Raw genomic sequence first — 16,224 nt, 5'->3', positions numbered from 1 at the left:
CTAGCATGTGTTCTTACCACTTTGTATTAATAATGGGCCATGCTTCATGTGAATCTGGCTTTGGGAGCTAGAAGTGAATGTAACTCACTGGTTAGAGCCAGGGCTGCAGAATGGCTGATCGCTCAGTGTTCCAGTAACACATAGGATATCAAAGCCACTGGCACAGTAGGCACATGCAGCCTTGGTTGTGGGAGGGAGGCATGACAGAGGCATATCATGAAATGCATTGCTTTGGAAGAGAGTCCTTGTCAACACCAATGCAGCAGAAAAACATCCCCTCTTTGTTTGCGACTAGAAGAAAGAAACGATAAATTGTTTTGTACCAGATGGTGATTCCTCCTAAATGAAATAGGCATGGGTTAAGTCAGTTCCATCCAGCTCAGTTTACATTGCATATTGCATAGAGGACATATTTGGTGCCATCTTGTCACACTTTGCCTTGTGTACTAAAGCCAGGCAGGCAAATGAACGTGAAGGAATCGAAAAAGAGAAGGTCTGGGAGGCTTCATGTCATTGTAATCAGTTCCTGCGCTATTCACCTCAGGTCATCAGTTCAGCTGTGGACCATAACATTAGTGACCAAAAGTAATTACAATCTTAGGGCTATTTGATGGATATTAAATTTAGTCAGTGATGGAATCGGTCGGTCCTTTTCCCAGTCTACATACAACACCAAAAAGATTTCTGCAGATGATATTAGTAATTGTCCCACTTGTTGTTAATAAGCACTTTTTAATGCTTTTTACCTGCGCTCTTAGATCGAAACACAAGCATTAAGTTTCTCAACCCCTCTGTCCTAGGTATTATCATATCTCTCAACCTTCAGACCTACCAGCATGTGACAGAGGCAACTGAAATGTGTGGCAAATGACCAGAAGTGGAACACCTGTGCTTTGTTGCACCTCACATTATACCTCATAAATTACCTCCAGACAAAAACTGTTAAAATGGAGTTAAGATTGAGAATACACATCAGTGATTCACGGTGGGGGTTTTTAATAGAGCAATGTTGTAATTATTTCCAAAACATGCATTATAAACCCAGGAAATTCAGAATTAAGGTTAAACTTTAACAGGAATCCTAACACGTTAAGGTGTAGAAATGTGAGGGCACCAAACAACCTTAACTCTGCCCTGTAGTGAGTGACACCATTAGGAAAGAAAAAAATCTAAAATATATTTAAAAATCATCTAATCTAGTCTTACAGATGCTAAAATGAGTTCATCATTTCATTTCCTGAAGGGATTTTGGTGGTTGTAGTCCCACATTAGATATGGCATCCTGGCTCTCTGCCCCATGCGTCCTTCCCTAAGTCAGTGGATATTTTGAGTCAGTCTTCCTCTTTCATTTGCAAAACATCTCCTGCCTTTGGTGCTGCAGAACAAGCAGGTAGATTAACCCAAAATGTAGAACATTCCACAAAATCCAGAATACTTAAGAGGTCTAGGTGTCCCCATTTTACAGACAGGACAACTGAAGCACGGAGATACATTTGACTCCCACAGCAAATTAATGTTGGAGCGAGGCCTAGAAGCAAGGGGATCTGACTAACAGTCCTGTGCTGTAACCCCTAGCCTACTGCCTCAAGGTACTTGGAATTCTCAGCATAAAGGCCAAGATCTGAATGAACATGAAAATTAAACACCCGTCTCACCTCCACAGTTTTCTTTCTTGGTCAGTTAGGGCAGGCTGGCCAGGTAGGGTGGGGAAGCTTGTACTGCTGCTGCAGGAGTTGTACTTGTACTATGGATCAATATAGGTTCTTCAGTCACCAGGGCTCTCTGTTACTTCTCACCAGCACTAAACTCACTGAAAAAATGGTAGCCAAAAATAAACTAATCTTACTAATCTCTGGTTGATAGCCTTTACTGGCTGTACTTTCTCTTGAAATGATGTGTGCAGGTGAAAACACATTCAACCTATTCTGATTTCCTATGGCTTTTTTTTTAGGTGCCTGAACATGCAGAACTCGGTTGGATTCTTGGGTGCTTAACTAATATGCCACGTATACAAAGCTTTCCGCAGTGGAAGGTAAGGTTTATATGATCAGCATATTAAACTAAAAGGAGATTTAAGGAAATTTAATAACAACAGTATTGTCTTTCTTGTAAAAATTTCTGTTGCCTGTGGACCATAAACACTGGGCCCGTCATTCTTACTAAAAGGTGATGGAGTCACTTCAGGAAGAGGAAAGAAAACAACCCTGTACAATGCTATTACTATAGGAGACATAACTGTATATTGTGAATCAGTGAGGCTGCTGCTGTGGGAGGTTACAAAGTAGCATACCTGTATAAGCAGAGAATACAGAGGCAGTTAAAGAAGGTTTTCAATTATAGACTGGTATTTTTAATCATTTATCAAAATGCTTAAAGCTCTTATTTCAAGCCTAGTAAAATAATAAAATGCAATAACTACAACGCAACATTTAGGCTAAAAAATCAAGCAGTCACAAGTAAGGAAATTCCATAAGTAAGTCTTCTGCAACATCAGTTAGCTATTCTGTGTGTTGTATGGTATGGGATATGTTAAGGTTTACATTTTAAAAGGGATACAGAAATAAACATTACTAAAGATGACTGTGGCTGAGTTGATGTTCTGAAAAATCTTCCCTTTTGCCATTCTTGACACATGTGCTTAATTTCTTAGTATTGCATCAATGCTATTTTTTTGCATTTAATTTCTGTGTGTTTTCTTTATTTAACAAGAAGAGAAATCAGAAGTGTGCTGGGGTGTCACGTGCTGGCAGGTCTGAAGGTTGAGTTTGAACTTTTGCTTTTCCCCACCCATAAACAAAGTAAGAAGGCCAGCAAGGGTGGGGTGGGGCTAAGAGGCTGGGGCCTAGACTGGGCCAACCCTATGGTGCTACTTGTATTGGGGTGTGGCAAGGAGCCCTGAACAACTATTTTACAAGGAGTCAGGAGAGAGACAAACAATGAGAAGAAAAAAGAATCCAGAGCAGTTTCGTTCGCAGAGTTCACAACTGGAGCAGGCTAAATACCTCCAGATGTTTGTGGGTGGTTTTTTCCCCCTTCCTGTTTTTTCTTCTTAATTAAATAAACTCATTCAAATTTAAATGCAACAAATAGTGTTAATGCAAAATTTAAATTTAAGCCAAGCTTTTCCAACTGAGTTTCTCAAGTTAGACTTGTAAAGCCATATTTAGGCATCCAAGTATAAGTGGTTGGACTTTTAAAACCCACAAATAGGAGCTGCAGGTGCTTGGCATCAGGTCCCCTGTATTTAAGAGCCTGGAGATGGAGACAGGAGAGTATGATCTGGATGACGGGGAGAGGAAAAAGATATAGGAAAATATAAGGAAGTCTGGACAGATTTTAACGATTTTTTTAAATGTAGCTACAGTTAAAACAAAAAGCAGGAAACTAGATACTTGAACATCTACAGACCAGCTGGTCCAGATGATATGCATCTAGGGTGTTAAAGGAATTAGGTATTGAACTTTTGAACCTTTGATAACTATTTACAAAAAGGTGGGTTAATCTGGAGGGTACCAGGACTTTGTATAAAAACAGTCTTCCAACAAACAACAACAGAAACATCTAATATATCTCCCTAGTGAAATAACAGAACAAATATTATGAGATGAGATCTATAAATATCTCTAGAAAATAACGGATCCATGAGCAGTAAGTAGCACTGAGCATTAAAAAAGCACAAATTCTGTTAGGAATGCTTCTTTGCTAGAATGACAGTGTCAGTGAAGGAAGCGGACTCACTAACTGAAACTTACAACCAAAAAAATCAAAATCAGACGTTGACATCATTAGCCAAATGGATGATTTCCCTATGTCTTTCTTTTGCAAACAGGTAAAGAATGCCAGCCAGAATTATGAAGGAACCGTTGGTCTGTTCACATACCCTATTCTTCAAGCTGCAGATATTCTGCTGTACAAGTAAGAGACAGAATGTGAGCCCACAGGCAACGTCTGTTCAACTGCTGTAAGATGAAAGTTCTTTGGGTCAACACGTTAAATACCAAGGGGCGTGAATAGCTGAGAGGATTGGGAATGGATGAAACCTTTTCGTCTTTCAGTCACTGATTAAAATCTTGCTCAGGTTGATAGTGGTTAAATAGCAGGCCACTAGAAAGACATTGGATGGTATTGTCTAAGAAGAGTTGGTCACCTCAGAACAATTTAGTGCATGTCCCTGAAATCGCCAATAAAACTAACACCAATTGACCCATTTAGCTGTTGAGTTGGATTGATTGACTGAATGGGCCACAGAGACTAAACTAGTTGTGGATCCTCAAGGTCAGGGCTGATTCATGTTGTTACTTCCCATGATGGAGCGGCTATGAAGCTAGAGAGATGTCTTGTCCAGACCTTTCAATTGAGCACTTTATACCACTATTAAATTCACTTACATTTTTTTCAAGTTCTGGCGTAGATTATGCTGTGTCGATGGGGGAGGAGTTCTCTGCACAAAGGGGAAGCTAAACCTCGTGTGTTGCCTTCATGAGACCCATTACAGAAGCATAGTTCTATACTAGTCAATTATCTTTGATGTAAGGTTAGCAGAGGTCCCAGCTTTGACATGAGGTGTAATGCCTGGCACTGTCAGGATGTCATGTAGCCATAATGCACAATATTTGAAGAAGTCTTCTGCAAATTGGGAAACTGTGAAGTAGCATTTTTTTTTTCACATTTTAATTCTTTTTTACATCCCTGAGGAGAAGTTTACTGTACTGAGGAAATGTAGACTATATCCTTCTTTCAGTTACTCATTCTTTTTTTCCTGGTTCTTCCTGCATGTCTCTTGTAAACCTAATCCCTTTTCTTCTCCCTGCCCACCTACCCAGTGCTAGCAGCCTGACTCCTATACCACTCCACTCCAGCTTCTTGATGGTTCCATTCTACACTCCCGCTCTCCCCGTACACGGCTGAGTTTTTAGTTCCTAGACAGACTGACGAGACTGAGATCAAGAGCTGGTAATGTGGAGGAAGGTTGCATCTGTGAATAAAGCATAGTTAAGTCAGGTAAAATGTAAAATCTTAATTAATGAATCTCCAAGGGAGAGTAAATAGTGCATTAAGTTTGCAGATTATGTTGAGTTGTGTGGGTTCATCAACTCCTGTGACGACAGAGAAATGATACAAAAGGGCATGGAGGGTTTGGGAATATAGAGTAGGCAGGAATAACGATACATCTCGGGTAAAATAATCCAAAGCATAGAGTCAGTGGGAGGGAAAACAGTCATCTCAAAAGACTTAGGGATGATATTGCTAGTTTATATGTATCATAATTAGGAATATTGAGGTAAAAGTAAAGAGAAAATGTAATTTGAATATTAGAAAAAACTTCTTAACTGAAGTCTGTTTGATAGTTGAATAGTTCCCCAAGGGGAATAATAGAAGCCCCATCAATTAAAGTAATTTTAATAAACAAAACACTGGCAACTTCACTATCAGAAACCATTCTGCACTGGGCCCTGGGATGGACTGAACTACCTAGATCTTTCCCATCTCTGTGTAATAAGATTCTGTACTTTTGATTATCAGTGCTCATTTTAGCTCAACTTTTGCATGTTAAGTCTTGGCTGACTGGAAATAGATGACAAAATAAGGAGGTGTGTGAGAGAGAACATGTATTAAAAGATATATATTTAACAGGAGAGAGCTTTTATATTAAAAATTATAGGAAATGGGACAAGAGGCAAGAGAAAATGGATAATTAGGAAAGGAGCAGCAATCATAGAAGGAAGAGCTGGAAAAGCAGACGCTGAAATGGTACAAAGCAAAACTAACTGCAGAAATAAGAACACAAAAAAATGGCAGAAAAGAGTCAGCAAATAAAATACCACAAACAAAATAAATGAATTAGGAGGAGGAAGCGAGGGAGAAACAAAACCAACTGAAGTGACCTAGAAGGAAAAAGAGGATTAGGGAGAAGAAAAAAATGTAAATTAATAGAAGATAAATAAATAGCATGTGAGAAGCAGAAGCAAAGACAGCAAGAAAACTAACATAAGGAAAAAAAAGAGAAAGAAAGTCATGCAGAGGCATTTATAGAAACACAATATGTTTTCAGGTCAGTGGGATAACTTTGTGATTCTGGAACCATTTTGGCATATAGAAATGTTCCTTTTGTGCTGCTTAAGTGTATTGATTAAGGTAACTGTTTTTTCTGTGTTGTAAAACACTGTGATTTTCTATGGGCTACAGTAACAGTTTGTAGCTTGTCCTGATTACTCTTTGGTGAGTAGATGGGTGAAGAGATTGACCCCCTGTAGTTTAGGATCATAAGTAAAGAATACCATATTGAATTGAAATTGTCTGGGTATTTAGAAACGCAGAATGTAAATTAGAATTTGGCCAGGACTTGGTTTAACATACACCAACTCTTTAAAAAGTGCAGTGGAAGCTTTAATAAATAAAAGTGGACATAAGAACAGCCATACCGGGTCAGACCAAAGGTCCATCTAGCGCAGTATCTGTCTACATGATTTCAAGTCTATATCTCATCTAAAAAATCGCAGATTAACAGTGAGAAAATAACACCAGGGAAAGTGATGGATTCTCCATCTCTTAAAGTCTTCAAATCAAGACGGGGTGTCATTATGGAAGATATGCTTTAGTTAGACACAAATTATTGGGCTTCAACACAGCAGTAACTGAATACATTTGTATGACCTGTGTTATACAAGAGATCAGACTAGATGATCAAAGGGTCCCTTCAGTCCTTAAAATCAGTGAATGAATAGAAGACGGTGGGTAGTAGAAATCTTATGGAAAGTGGGAGATGCTTGCAGAATGCAAGTGTACATGCCAGTATTGTTACTCTTTCTTGTATATTTCCCATTTACGTTCAGACTTTGGTAAAAGGCTGTTCTTTTGCTGCTGAATCTGCATTTCATCCCATCAGACACAGCAGAACCGTATTAGACAGGATCCGTCTGGAATCTTGTTCACCCAGAAGAGAGCGAGTTAGCTGTGATTGAACATTTGGCTCCGTCTGGCCCTCAACTATGGCAGGAGCTGTGACAGTCTCAGGTAACGTTTCAATAGAACCAGAGAATTTTGCTGAGTTTCCTGTGTCTGTCTTTTATTAAAAGGTCAACACATGTTCCTGTTGGAGAAGATCAAGTCCTGCACCTGGAACTGGCTCGAGATATAGCACAACACTTTAACAAGAAATATGGAAACTTCTTTCCTGTGCCCAAAGCCATTTTAAGTGAGTAGGGAGACGTGTGGTTAAATACTAGATTGTAGTGTGTTATTAAGGGTTGAGATTTGACTTACAGGTAAAGTGAATCTATGTGGGAGCAACTGTGGAAAGGGGGCAAACTGATGGCAAAGTAGATTAATAGAATAGAATGAATATGGGGCTTTGAAACCCCCCAGAAAGGAATGTGTACAGTATCTGCTATTCCAGTCCTGGGGCCCCCCACAATGCCCTGCTACTGCCTTTCAGTCCTGCTTGGTTACAGCCCCTGCTCTTGCAGGCATGGGCCTCTCATGAGGAGAGAGCATGTTCGATGGTGCCAATTAAGGAGCAATTTGTGATGCCTGTTAAGGCATTGAATAAGAGACCACCAACCAGCATAACACTCTAGTGTTTTCTTGTAGTAAATGCTGTAATTGAAGTTGCAAAGCAGTTTCTATTTTATTACCTTCATTACCATAGCACACAAAAGTTCATTAGGTGTTTTGACATATGCTTGTAAATTTCAAGAAGGCTCTTCATTGGAGCTAAACTTTCCATTCTTGGTCACAGCCTAAAGCTTAGGAGATTTTGAAGGAAATGTGTTCAGCCATTTTTTGCATTATGAGGCCGTGAAAAATTTCTGAATCTTTCTGTAGAGCAAATGGCACATGTGGCAGGAAACATGAGCAGCTGAGTACAGAAAAAGTGTGGTATCTTTGCATTAGTTCATAATCTAGAGGAATGTGCAGCCCCCAGGAGCAGGGAGTTCTCCCCTTAGAAAAGATTACTCTGCCAGGGTATCGTTAGTAGCCCTCTTTCCACTTTAAAGCCCCAGTTAAAAATGAGAGGTCACCCATGAGAATATTGGGTGTTACAAACCTTGCAGTGTCTTGTGAGCACAAATATTGTGATGTCTTTGCAACCGTGATTCAGTGCTATGCGATTCTAGTACTTAGATCAGCAGCTCATACTGCTTTTTGTGTATAATAATAATAATGGGAAGAGACTGTGAATTAATGGAGTGGTGTAACTAGATGAATGTTGCCAAGTGCTTTATAATACTGGTATCCTGTCTCGCATACGTGCATGTGTCTCAGTTATTTCTAAGGCACCTATCACCCTGCCAAAATTTAAGCAACGTTTTCCCCCTTAGTTTTTGAGTAGATAACACCTAGGAGGGAGCTATTTCTAAGGAGCTCTAGGAGAGTTTCAGGGGCTTCTTGTGTGGGACAGCGTCTCAAGGTGAGGAGACTGGTCTTTTTGTGACTCTCCTCTGGAGTCTGATCTGACCCAGCTCCCCACTGTTACAGGATCCCTCACACACTTCTAGTTTGTGCTCCCTGGGTTACTAGTGTCATAACTATAAAGGGAAGGGAACAGCCCTCCTGTGTACAATACTATAAAATCCCTCCTGGCCAGAGACACCAAATCCTTTTACCTGTAAAGAGTTAAGAAGCTCAGGTAACCTGGCTGACACCTGACCCAAAGGACCAATAAGGGGACAAGATATTTTCAAATCTTGGTGGGGGGAAGGCTTTTGTTTGTGTGCTCTTTGTTTTGGGGTTGTTCGCTCTTGGGACTAAGAGGGACCAGACATCAATCCATGCTCTCCAAATCTTTCTGAACCAGTCTCTCATATTTCAAACTTGTAAGTAACAGCCAGGCAAGGCATGTTAGTTTTATCTTTGTTTTCTCAACTTGTAAATGTTCCTTTTTGCTAAGAGGATTTACCTCTGTTTGCTGTAGCTTTAAACCTAAGGGTAGAGGGGGTTCCTCTGGGCTCTATGAATCTGATTACCCTGTAAAGTTATTTTCCATCCTGATTTTACAGAGGATGATTTTTACCTTTCTTTCTTTAATTAAAAGCCTTCTTTTTAAGAACCTGATTGATTTTCCTTGTTTTAAGATCCAAGGGGGTTGGATCTGCACTCACCAGGAACTTGGTGGAGAAGTCTCTCAAGACTACTGGGAGGGAAATAGTCTGGGGGGAAGGTAGACAGAAAGTTTCCCAAATAACTCTTAAAGGATTTGGGTGGTGGCAGTAAAACCAGATCTAAGCTGGTAATTAGAGGTTCTCATGCATTTCCCTACATCCGTACCCGAGAGTTCAGAGTGGGGAAGGAACCTTGACAACTCGCTTCGCCAATACCAGGTATCTAAAGGAGGAGGTGGATTGGTAGGGAAATCAGCATAGACCATAGCATACAATAGCAGGGAATCATCCCAGCAGCAGTAGCTAACTGGGGAGAAAGGGGAACAAGGTTCAGGTTCTTTGGGTGATTATGGGGGGAAAGGGGGATGGCTGGGGTGCTTTTGGTGGGAGAGAATGAAGATCAAGAACGAGTGTATTTTGTAAAGCTTGGGAAAGTCATTGTTAAAGCAGGGCAAGCAGCCAGGGCAACCTGCTGTAGGTTGTAGTATTCTCCTAAGAAAAGTGCCAAATAAGCATTAATACAAAACCATTATCTGTCTGTGTTTTTAGGTACAACAAAGAAGGTGAAGTCTCTCAGGGATCCAACAGCCAAGATGTCCAAGTCAGACCCTCAGAAGTTGGGCACACTCAACATCACAGACAGTCCAGAGGAGATTGTTCTGAAATTCCGCAAGGCTGTGACTGACTTCACCTCTGAGGTGACCTATGACCCAGACTCTCGTCCTGGTGTCTCCAATCTGGTGACCATTCATGCTGCAGTGACAGGACTCAGCATAAAGGAAGTGGTGCACCAGTGTGTTGGTCTTGACACTGCTCACTACAAAGGGATAGTGGCAGAGGCAGTTATTCAGAAGTTTGCGCCAATCGGGAACGAAATTAAGAGGCTCCAGGAGGACAAATCCCACTTGGAGAAGGTTTTACAGGCTGGAGCAGAGAAAGCCAAAGAACTAGCTTCCCCTGTGTATCAAGAAATAAGGAGATTAGTCGGGTTTCAATAGAACCTACTGAATAATTTAAAATTTTCTTATTTCCTGAGATAGCTCTTGTTCATCATCTCCCATCTCAGAGTCTGAGAGAGAGTTTTCTTTGTCCTGGAAAATCAGACAAAAACAATCAGAGATGATTTTTCCAAGTGATTATGACACCATCCAATTGGACCAGCGTCAAGCCATTCTGGATGCTCCAAAAGAAGGCCCAGACACTCAATTTCCAAAGAAACTCACAGAACCAGAAAAGTGAAGCTGACCAAATTAACTTTCTGTTTTCACAGAGCAACATAAAAAGTTGAAATAGAAGCCATGGTCGTTGGGATGTCAGAGCTGTTGCATTCCTGATTACTCCAGCAGGAGAGGAAGTCACAAGCTTCATAAAATCCTCCCCTATTACACACACAACCCCACAGCGAAAGACAACTGTTTCATAAACTCTGATGACAGTTACACTGTGCTGAATGTAATGGCAGAATGTGCTTCTGGATAACCAGAATAAAAATACATACTAGGGACCTGGAATGCCCAGGACATTGGTAATGGGAAAGAGCCTTTCACCTCTAAATCCCCAGTTCAGATGCAGCCTAGTTTGGTAATGACAGCTAGTCTGTATGAAATGAGTTGGGCTCTTAGTCCGTTTCCTGATATACAAATGTCCATATTACAGAAACCACCATGACCATTGAAACTCTGCTTCTTTTTGGTAGTCTCTGTAAAGAATTCATGGAGTGAATGGAACCTGTACCCTCTACCCTGAACTCCCCTCTCACTTCTAGGTCATCTTAGTAGGTCAGGGTTAAGATACATTGGCAGGGGACTGCCTGTGTTGGGAAACTTGCTCAGCAGCTGTCCATTTTGCAGCTATTCTATAGAGAAGTAAAGGTTCCAGCACTGTCAGTCCAGCACCAACTACAGGATTCATTTTCGAATCTCTGTCCTGCAGGGAAATGACTTTTGGCTGGGAAACCAGAGAACTGGCTGTAAAATTAACAAAAACGGCTTGTGTAAGTGACTAGCTGACTACAAAGCCATGGTTATGATCAAAGTATTTTTCTTAAAATGAATAGGCCTAGTAATGAGAGCTGCACTCAGCCTCCACAGATCTTATTCCTCCCAAGCCCCAGTGAGAGATCCCGGAATGAGTGAGCTGCTGCTGAGGAGCAGAAGGAAAGGGAGAAATTGGCAAAAAGGAATAAACTCTTCTAAAGGGAATGGAATGGCGAGGGTAGAGAAGTGCTTAAAGCAATGCAAAAGTAATTATTGTACTGTTGTGGAGAATTTTGCTGCGTCAGTGCATTGATGCCTCACATTTGAAACCACTGTATTAAAACTTAAACTAAGTTTATAGTACCACAGTCATGGCAGGTACTGCAAAGAGGAAAATGCAAGTGTCTGAAATGTGTCTTCACTGTTTCTTTCTCCTGAGTTGGGAAAGGTGGAAGTTATATCAAGAAACTAGGGCAACTTTATACTCCTGAATCAACATGAACTGATCTTTTTTTCTGTGTAATACAGACCAATAAAAAGCTGATGAATTTGTTTACTGGTTGGAGTGAAGTGCTGAGTGTTCACTGACTCAGAATCCTTTAGCTCCTGTATATTGTAAAGCAAGAAATTCACAATTGGACGTCCCTACCATCCAATCTAAGACCTGGGTTTATATATAAAGGATCTGTAGAAAGAGAAGAATGAGATGAGAATTTTCAGGTAAGACAATTACTAAAGCTAGTCAAGACCCAGAGGAGGTATATGGATGGACACAATGGTGTCAGTTAGAAAACAAGTGCAAGGTAATGTACATTGGAAGGATTAATTGCATCTGTTCATACAGGCTGCTGGTTTCTAAATTAACACACAGGGAAAGATGTGGGTGTTGTGGACAGCTCCTTGTAAAATCTCAGCTCAGTGGCCAGCAGCGGACCAGAAAGCAATTGCTAGGTTTCATGAAGAATAGGGTAGAAAGTACTACTGAAAATATAACACCACTCTTAGTTAATAATACTCAAGATAAAGACATACTGTTCATTTCTGGATACCCCAGGTTAAAAACGTTATAGCAGAAATAGAAGATGGTCAAAAGGTGAGGAATAAAAATTTGAGGCAAAGAGATTGAAAAGATTATGACTGTCTTCTTTACAAAGAAAACAACAAGAGGGGGCCATGATAGAGGTGTATATATAATAAACATTATAAAGAGAAGGTGGATTGCATGCTTATATTGTCTTTATAATATCAGAACAAGAAGTGTCCCGTGAAATTTAAAAGACGACAAACTTCAAAACTGATTTTTTTTAATTGTTTTACAGAATGTATGGCTAACCTGTGGAACTCATTCACACAAGATATTAAAGTGCAAGTATTTAGCAGGATTCAGAAAAACTTGCACATAAATGAATAAAGAATATAAACCTATATGCTTCAAAGCGTAAGACATGGACTATAAGAAACTGACTGATTAGGCTAAAGAAGAAACTTCTACTGTGGACTGGTTATTCCGAAACTGTTCATTGTGAGGATTTTTGTACCTTCATCTTGAAGCATTTGCTGCTGACTACTGCCAGAGACAGGATACCTAACGTAGATGGACGACTGGTCTCATCCAGAATGGCAATTTCTGTATTTCTGAGGGAATTCTGTGCAACAAAATTCTGGTTTGGGACGATCTGAAGCAGTTAGCTCACAGTTTAAATCTATTTCTGTTTCTATACAGAAGCAATTCAGTTCAGATCCACCCAATTTTATGAGGAAAATAATCAGGAAAACAATGGGAGGGTCTTGGACCTGCCACTAAATGAAGCATCTTAGATTAACTAAGCTGCCCATCACTAAACACTGTGATTAGGCTCATTACAGTTCTTCAGTTATCACAGATATAGCCATGCAGTCACATATGGAGATGTTTCTCATTGGTACAAAATAACTTATGGGCTCTGAATTGTTCAAAATGAGCTGGCCAGTCTTAAAAATGACCTATAAAAAAACCCAAAAATGTTGTATCCTTTTTGTTACTTAATGATGTATGCAGAAGGCCCACAGGTATTTTTGTAATGTTTTTCACTGCTTGTTTTTTACATTAGAAATTCAGCTGTCATCTGCTGTATTTTTCCTAGGGGACAATATGGATGACTGGAGAACTCATATGGTTACAAATGACGTCAGAGATACCAGGAAGATAAAACTGATTAATTGGCAGGGGAAGGGATTTTTATTCAGCCTGTTTAAAACACTCTCTTGATTTCTGTTGACACCTGTTTAATTCAAATGCCTAACAAATACTTTGGTCAAATATATTGGTTAAAAATTCCATACTGTACCACATCAAATAAGATTAGGGGCTCCCAATCCATTTCTTCCTCTTTCAAAGGGGGACCTCCAACAAAATCAAGAAAGACTAGACAAATCTTGATATTCCTAGGGTTTGGTTTTGTGTTTTAATCTTTAGGCTATTTGTTTTTTAAGAGAGATTTCAGAGCTCTGAGATACCAGAGCATACACATTCTGCACTAGTGTTGCAGTACTGCATGTACAGACTGCAGCCACACTGCATTGTGTTATGAATGTTCTTGAATTATTTTGCTTTAGCTCCGTATGGGCTTGGGGTTCAACATTCCACCCTTTCAAGCAAAGAAACAGGAGCAAGTATGCTCTTAAAGTAGAAATATTTCATACCAGTAAAATAAGGAGGACGGGGACAAAAGAGAAAAACTCCTGGTATGTTGGAAGAATGGATTGTGAACAGAATGTTTCTAACATTCTCCAAGAGGTGTCATTGAGATTTTTCTGAGAAGCCAAAAAATGTGCTTGGGGCAGGGAGAGTGGTTCTTACGAAGATCTCTCTCTAATGTAATTTAGCTTTATTAAATTTAAGGGTTTACCACTGTTTCCAGAAAATTTGCTTCTTTCTTTCCTTTTGTTTGCATTTAAGGGCACTGATTTTTCCTTTTTATTTCTTTATTTTATTTTTCTTCCCTTAAACATATTTTACACTTTTACCACATTTTTATAGAACATGCTGATCATTTTATTTTCCTCAGGAAAGCTTTACTTCTACTGAACATACAATCTAAAAGTATGATAAAAATCTGGGGGTTTTTTTGGTTAGGGGGCTGGAGGGAGATATTTTATATTTCACACATGCCAAGTTCAAAAGAGAAATCATTAAGTATGATTTCCACCCTAGCACAGGCCAGATGTGCAGCAGATATAACCAATGCAGTTTTTATTGTTTGAGTCCACACAGGGATTTGAAAAATAACCAGGAAAGAAGTGTGAACTGTCCCATTCATCTCAATAGGTTGTTTACTCTGAAACCTAATGGTTAACTGTCAACATTCTTTACTATTTCACTGCTGATCAAAGTACACACACAAAAAGGAGGAGCCTATTATGAATGTTTGCCCAGTCTATGGTGAATGGGATTTCATTTGAGTGAATGAAGCTGGAGAATACTACAGAGATTGCTCGACTGTACCAGATTGTACCAGATGTACTTGGGGTTTGGTCCTGCTTTGAGCAGGGGGTTGGACTAGATGACCTCCTGAGGTCTCTTCCAACCCTGATATTCTATGATTGTGTAGAATGTTCCACAGTGGCGCTATCAGGCTGCTTGTTGTAAGAGAGACTTTTCATCTAACTGCCGTAATGTATAAAGGAAGATTTACTGAGCTGGGAGCCATGAGTTGTGGTTTCAGTTCTAGTGACTGCTATTTATACTTCAGCATACTTCCTAGCCCCTATCACTGAGCAAAGCTTTATACCCCAACCCTAGAAGGCAGTCAAATATTAGTCCATTCTCTATTTTACATATAGGTTTGCAACAAAATTTTATGATCTCATTTCAAGCTGACTGAAAATTGAACCCCTGCTCTCTAATACAGCAGAGCTAAATTTCATCAGGTTAGCCATGCTTCCTTTCATACTGCATGAACCAAATCTACACGCTGTGGTTATCCTATATGTAACCACTCCTCCACACTCCCTGCCCACAACTAAGGATAGAACCTGGGATTCTTGATCTCCAGCATGCTTCTGCTGTCATCAAACAGTTGTGTAACCCACTGAAAAGTGCACGTCAAATCTCCCTGTAATATTTGGTCCACATAAGGCTAGCAATTTCCCCAGTATCTCAACTAGCTCACCAATCTGTGATGGGGATTTAGAGGTCCAGGATTCGGATTCTGTTCTTGGGCAAGGAGTGTGGTTTCACAAAAGATGGGCTTGTTTTTCTGGGGTGGGTTGGTTTGTTTGCTTGTAAATGATTTATTTAATTCACACAGTGAAATAATATCCTTTAAATAGGCTTTATAGTTAAAAAAAATCACAATCTGTCAGTTATGGTGTAACACACGATACAATAGCAGTCAGTGTGCTCATTCGTCACAAATCTTGCTGGTATCACACAAGTTTGATGGTCAAAGAACCACCTTTCTATTTTTTTTTTAACCTAGCTGAGCTTTGGCTCCTAAACCTAACTATTCTCAAGCTGCTTTTGAGGGAAGGGGTTAGCTGAAGTGGCAATGTCTTTGTGATTTAGGGGAAAGTTTTAGTGGCTGATGAGCGGGCTGCCACAGTAGGACTCTGAGGGTACGTCTACACTACGGGATTATTCTGAAATTACATAAACCGGTTTTGTAAAACAGATTTTATAAAGTCGAGTGCACGCAGCCACACAACGCACAGTAATTCGGCGGTGTGCATCCATGGTCCGAGGCTAGCGTCGATTTCCGGAGTATTGCACTGTGGGTAGCTATCCCGAAGCTATCCCATAGTTCCTGCAGTCTCCCCCACCCCTTGGAATTCTGGGTTGAGATCCCAGTGCCTGATGGGGCAAAAATCATTGTCGCGGGTGGTTCTGGGTACAGTCTCACCCCTCCCTCCGTGAAAGCAGCAGACAACCGTTTTGCGCCTTTTTTCCTGGGTGAACTGTGCAGACGCCATAGCACAGCAAGCATGGACCCTGCTCAGCTCAATTCCGCAATCGTGGACATTTTAAACACCTCGCGCATTCTCGTGCAGTCTATGCTGAACCAGGACCTGCAAAGCCAGGCAAGGAGGGGGCGGCTACGGCAGCGCGGCGATGAGAGTGATGAGGACATGGACACACAATTCTCTCAAACCGCAGGCCCCTGTGCTTT

At 40.4% G+C, this 16,224-nt stretch overlaps 1 protein-coding gene across 3 annotated transcripts in view; it reads left to right on the top strand.

Annotated features, from left to right (window-relative positions):
* The window catches only part of WARS2 (tryptophanyl tRNA synthetase 2, mitochondrial), an 80,798-nt gene extending 66,817 nt beyond the window's left edge, over nucleotides 1-13,981 (top strand). Inside the window, exons 3-8 of one of the 3 annotated variants that reach the window (XM_039496556.1) lie at nucleotides 1,952-2,032; nucleotides 3,830-3,915; nucleotides 7,077-7,195; nucleotides 9,651-9,799; nucleotides 11,606-11,797; nucleotides 12,397-13,981. In XM_039496556.1, coding sequence (XP_039352490.1) covers nucleotides 1,952-2,032; nucleotides 3,830-3,915; nucleotides 7,077-7,195; nucleotides 9,651-9,799; nucleotides 11,606-11,665 — 495 coding nt within the window. In that variant the 3' untranslated portion in view covers nucleotides 11,666-11,797; nucleotides 12,397-13,981. Of the gene's footprint in view, nucleotides 1-1,951; nucleotides 2,033-3,829; nucleotides 3,916-7,076; nucleotides 7,196-9,650; nucleotides 11,798-12,396 lie in introns of all 3 variants that reach the window. The other 2 variants (XM_039496546.1, XM_039496537.1) reach the window with 2 other exon arrangements.
* The last annotated feature ends 2,243 nt before the right edge of the window (nucleotides 13,982-16,224 follow it).

The sequence above is a fragment of the Mauremys reevesii genome, linkage group 1, assembly GCF_016161935.1.
Source record: "Mauremys reevesii isolate NIE-2019 linkage group 1, ASM1616193v1, whole genome shotgun sequence".
In the NCBI taxonomy this organism is placed as follows: domain Eukaryota; kingdom Metazoa; phylum Chordata; order Testudines; family Geoemydidae; genus Mauremys; species Mauremys reevesii.
The sequence above is the reverse complement of the archived record's forward strand: the minus strand, read 5'-3'. Positions and strand labels throughout refer to the sequence as shown.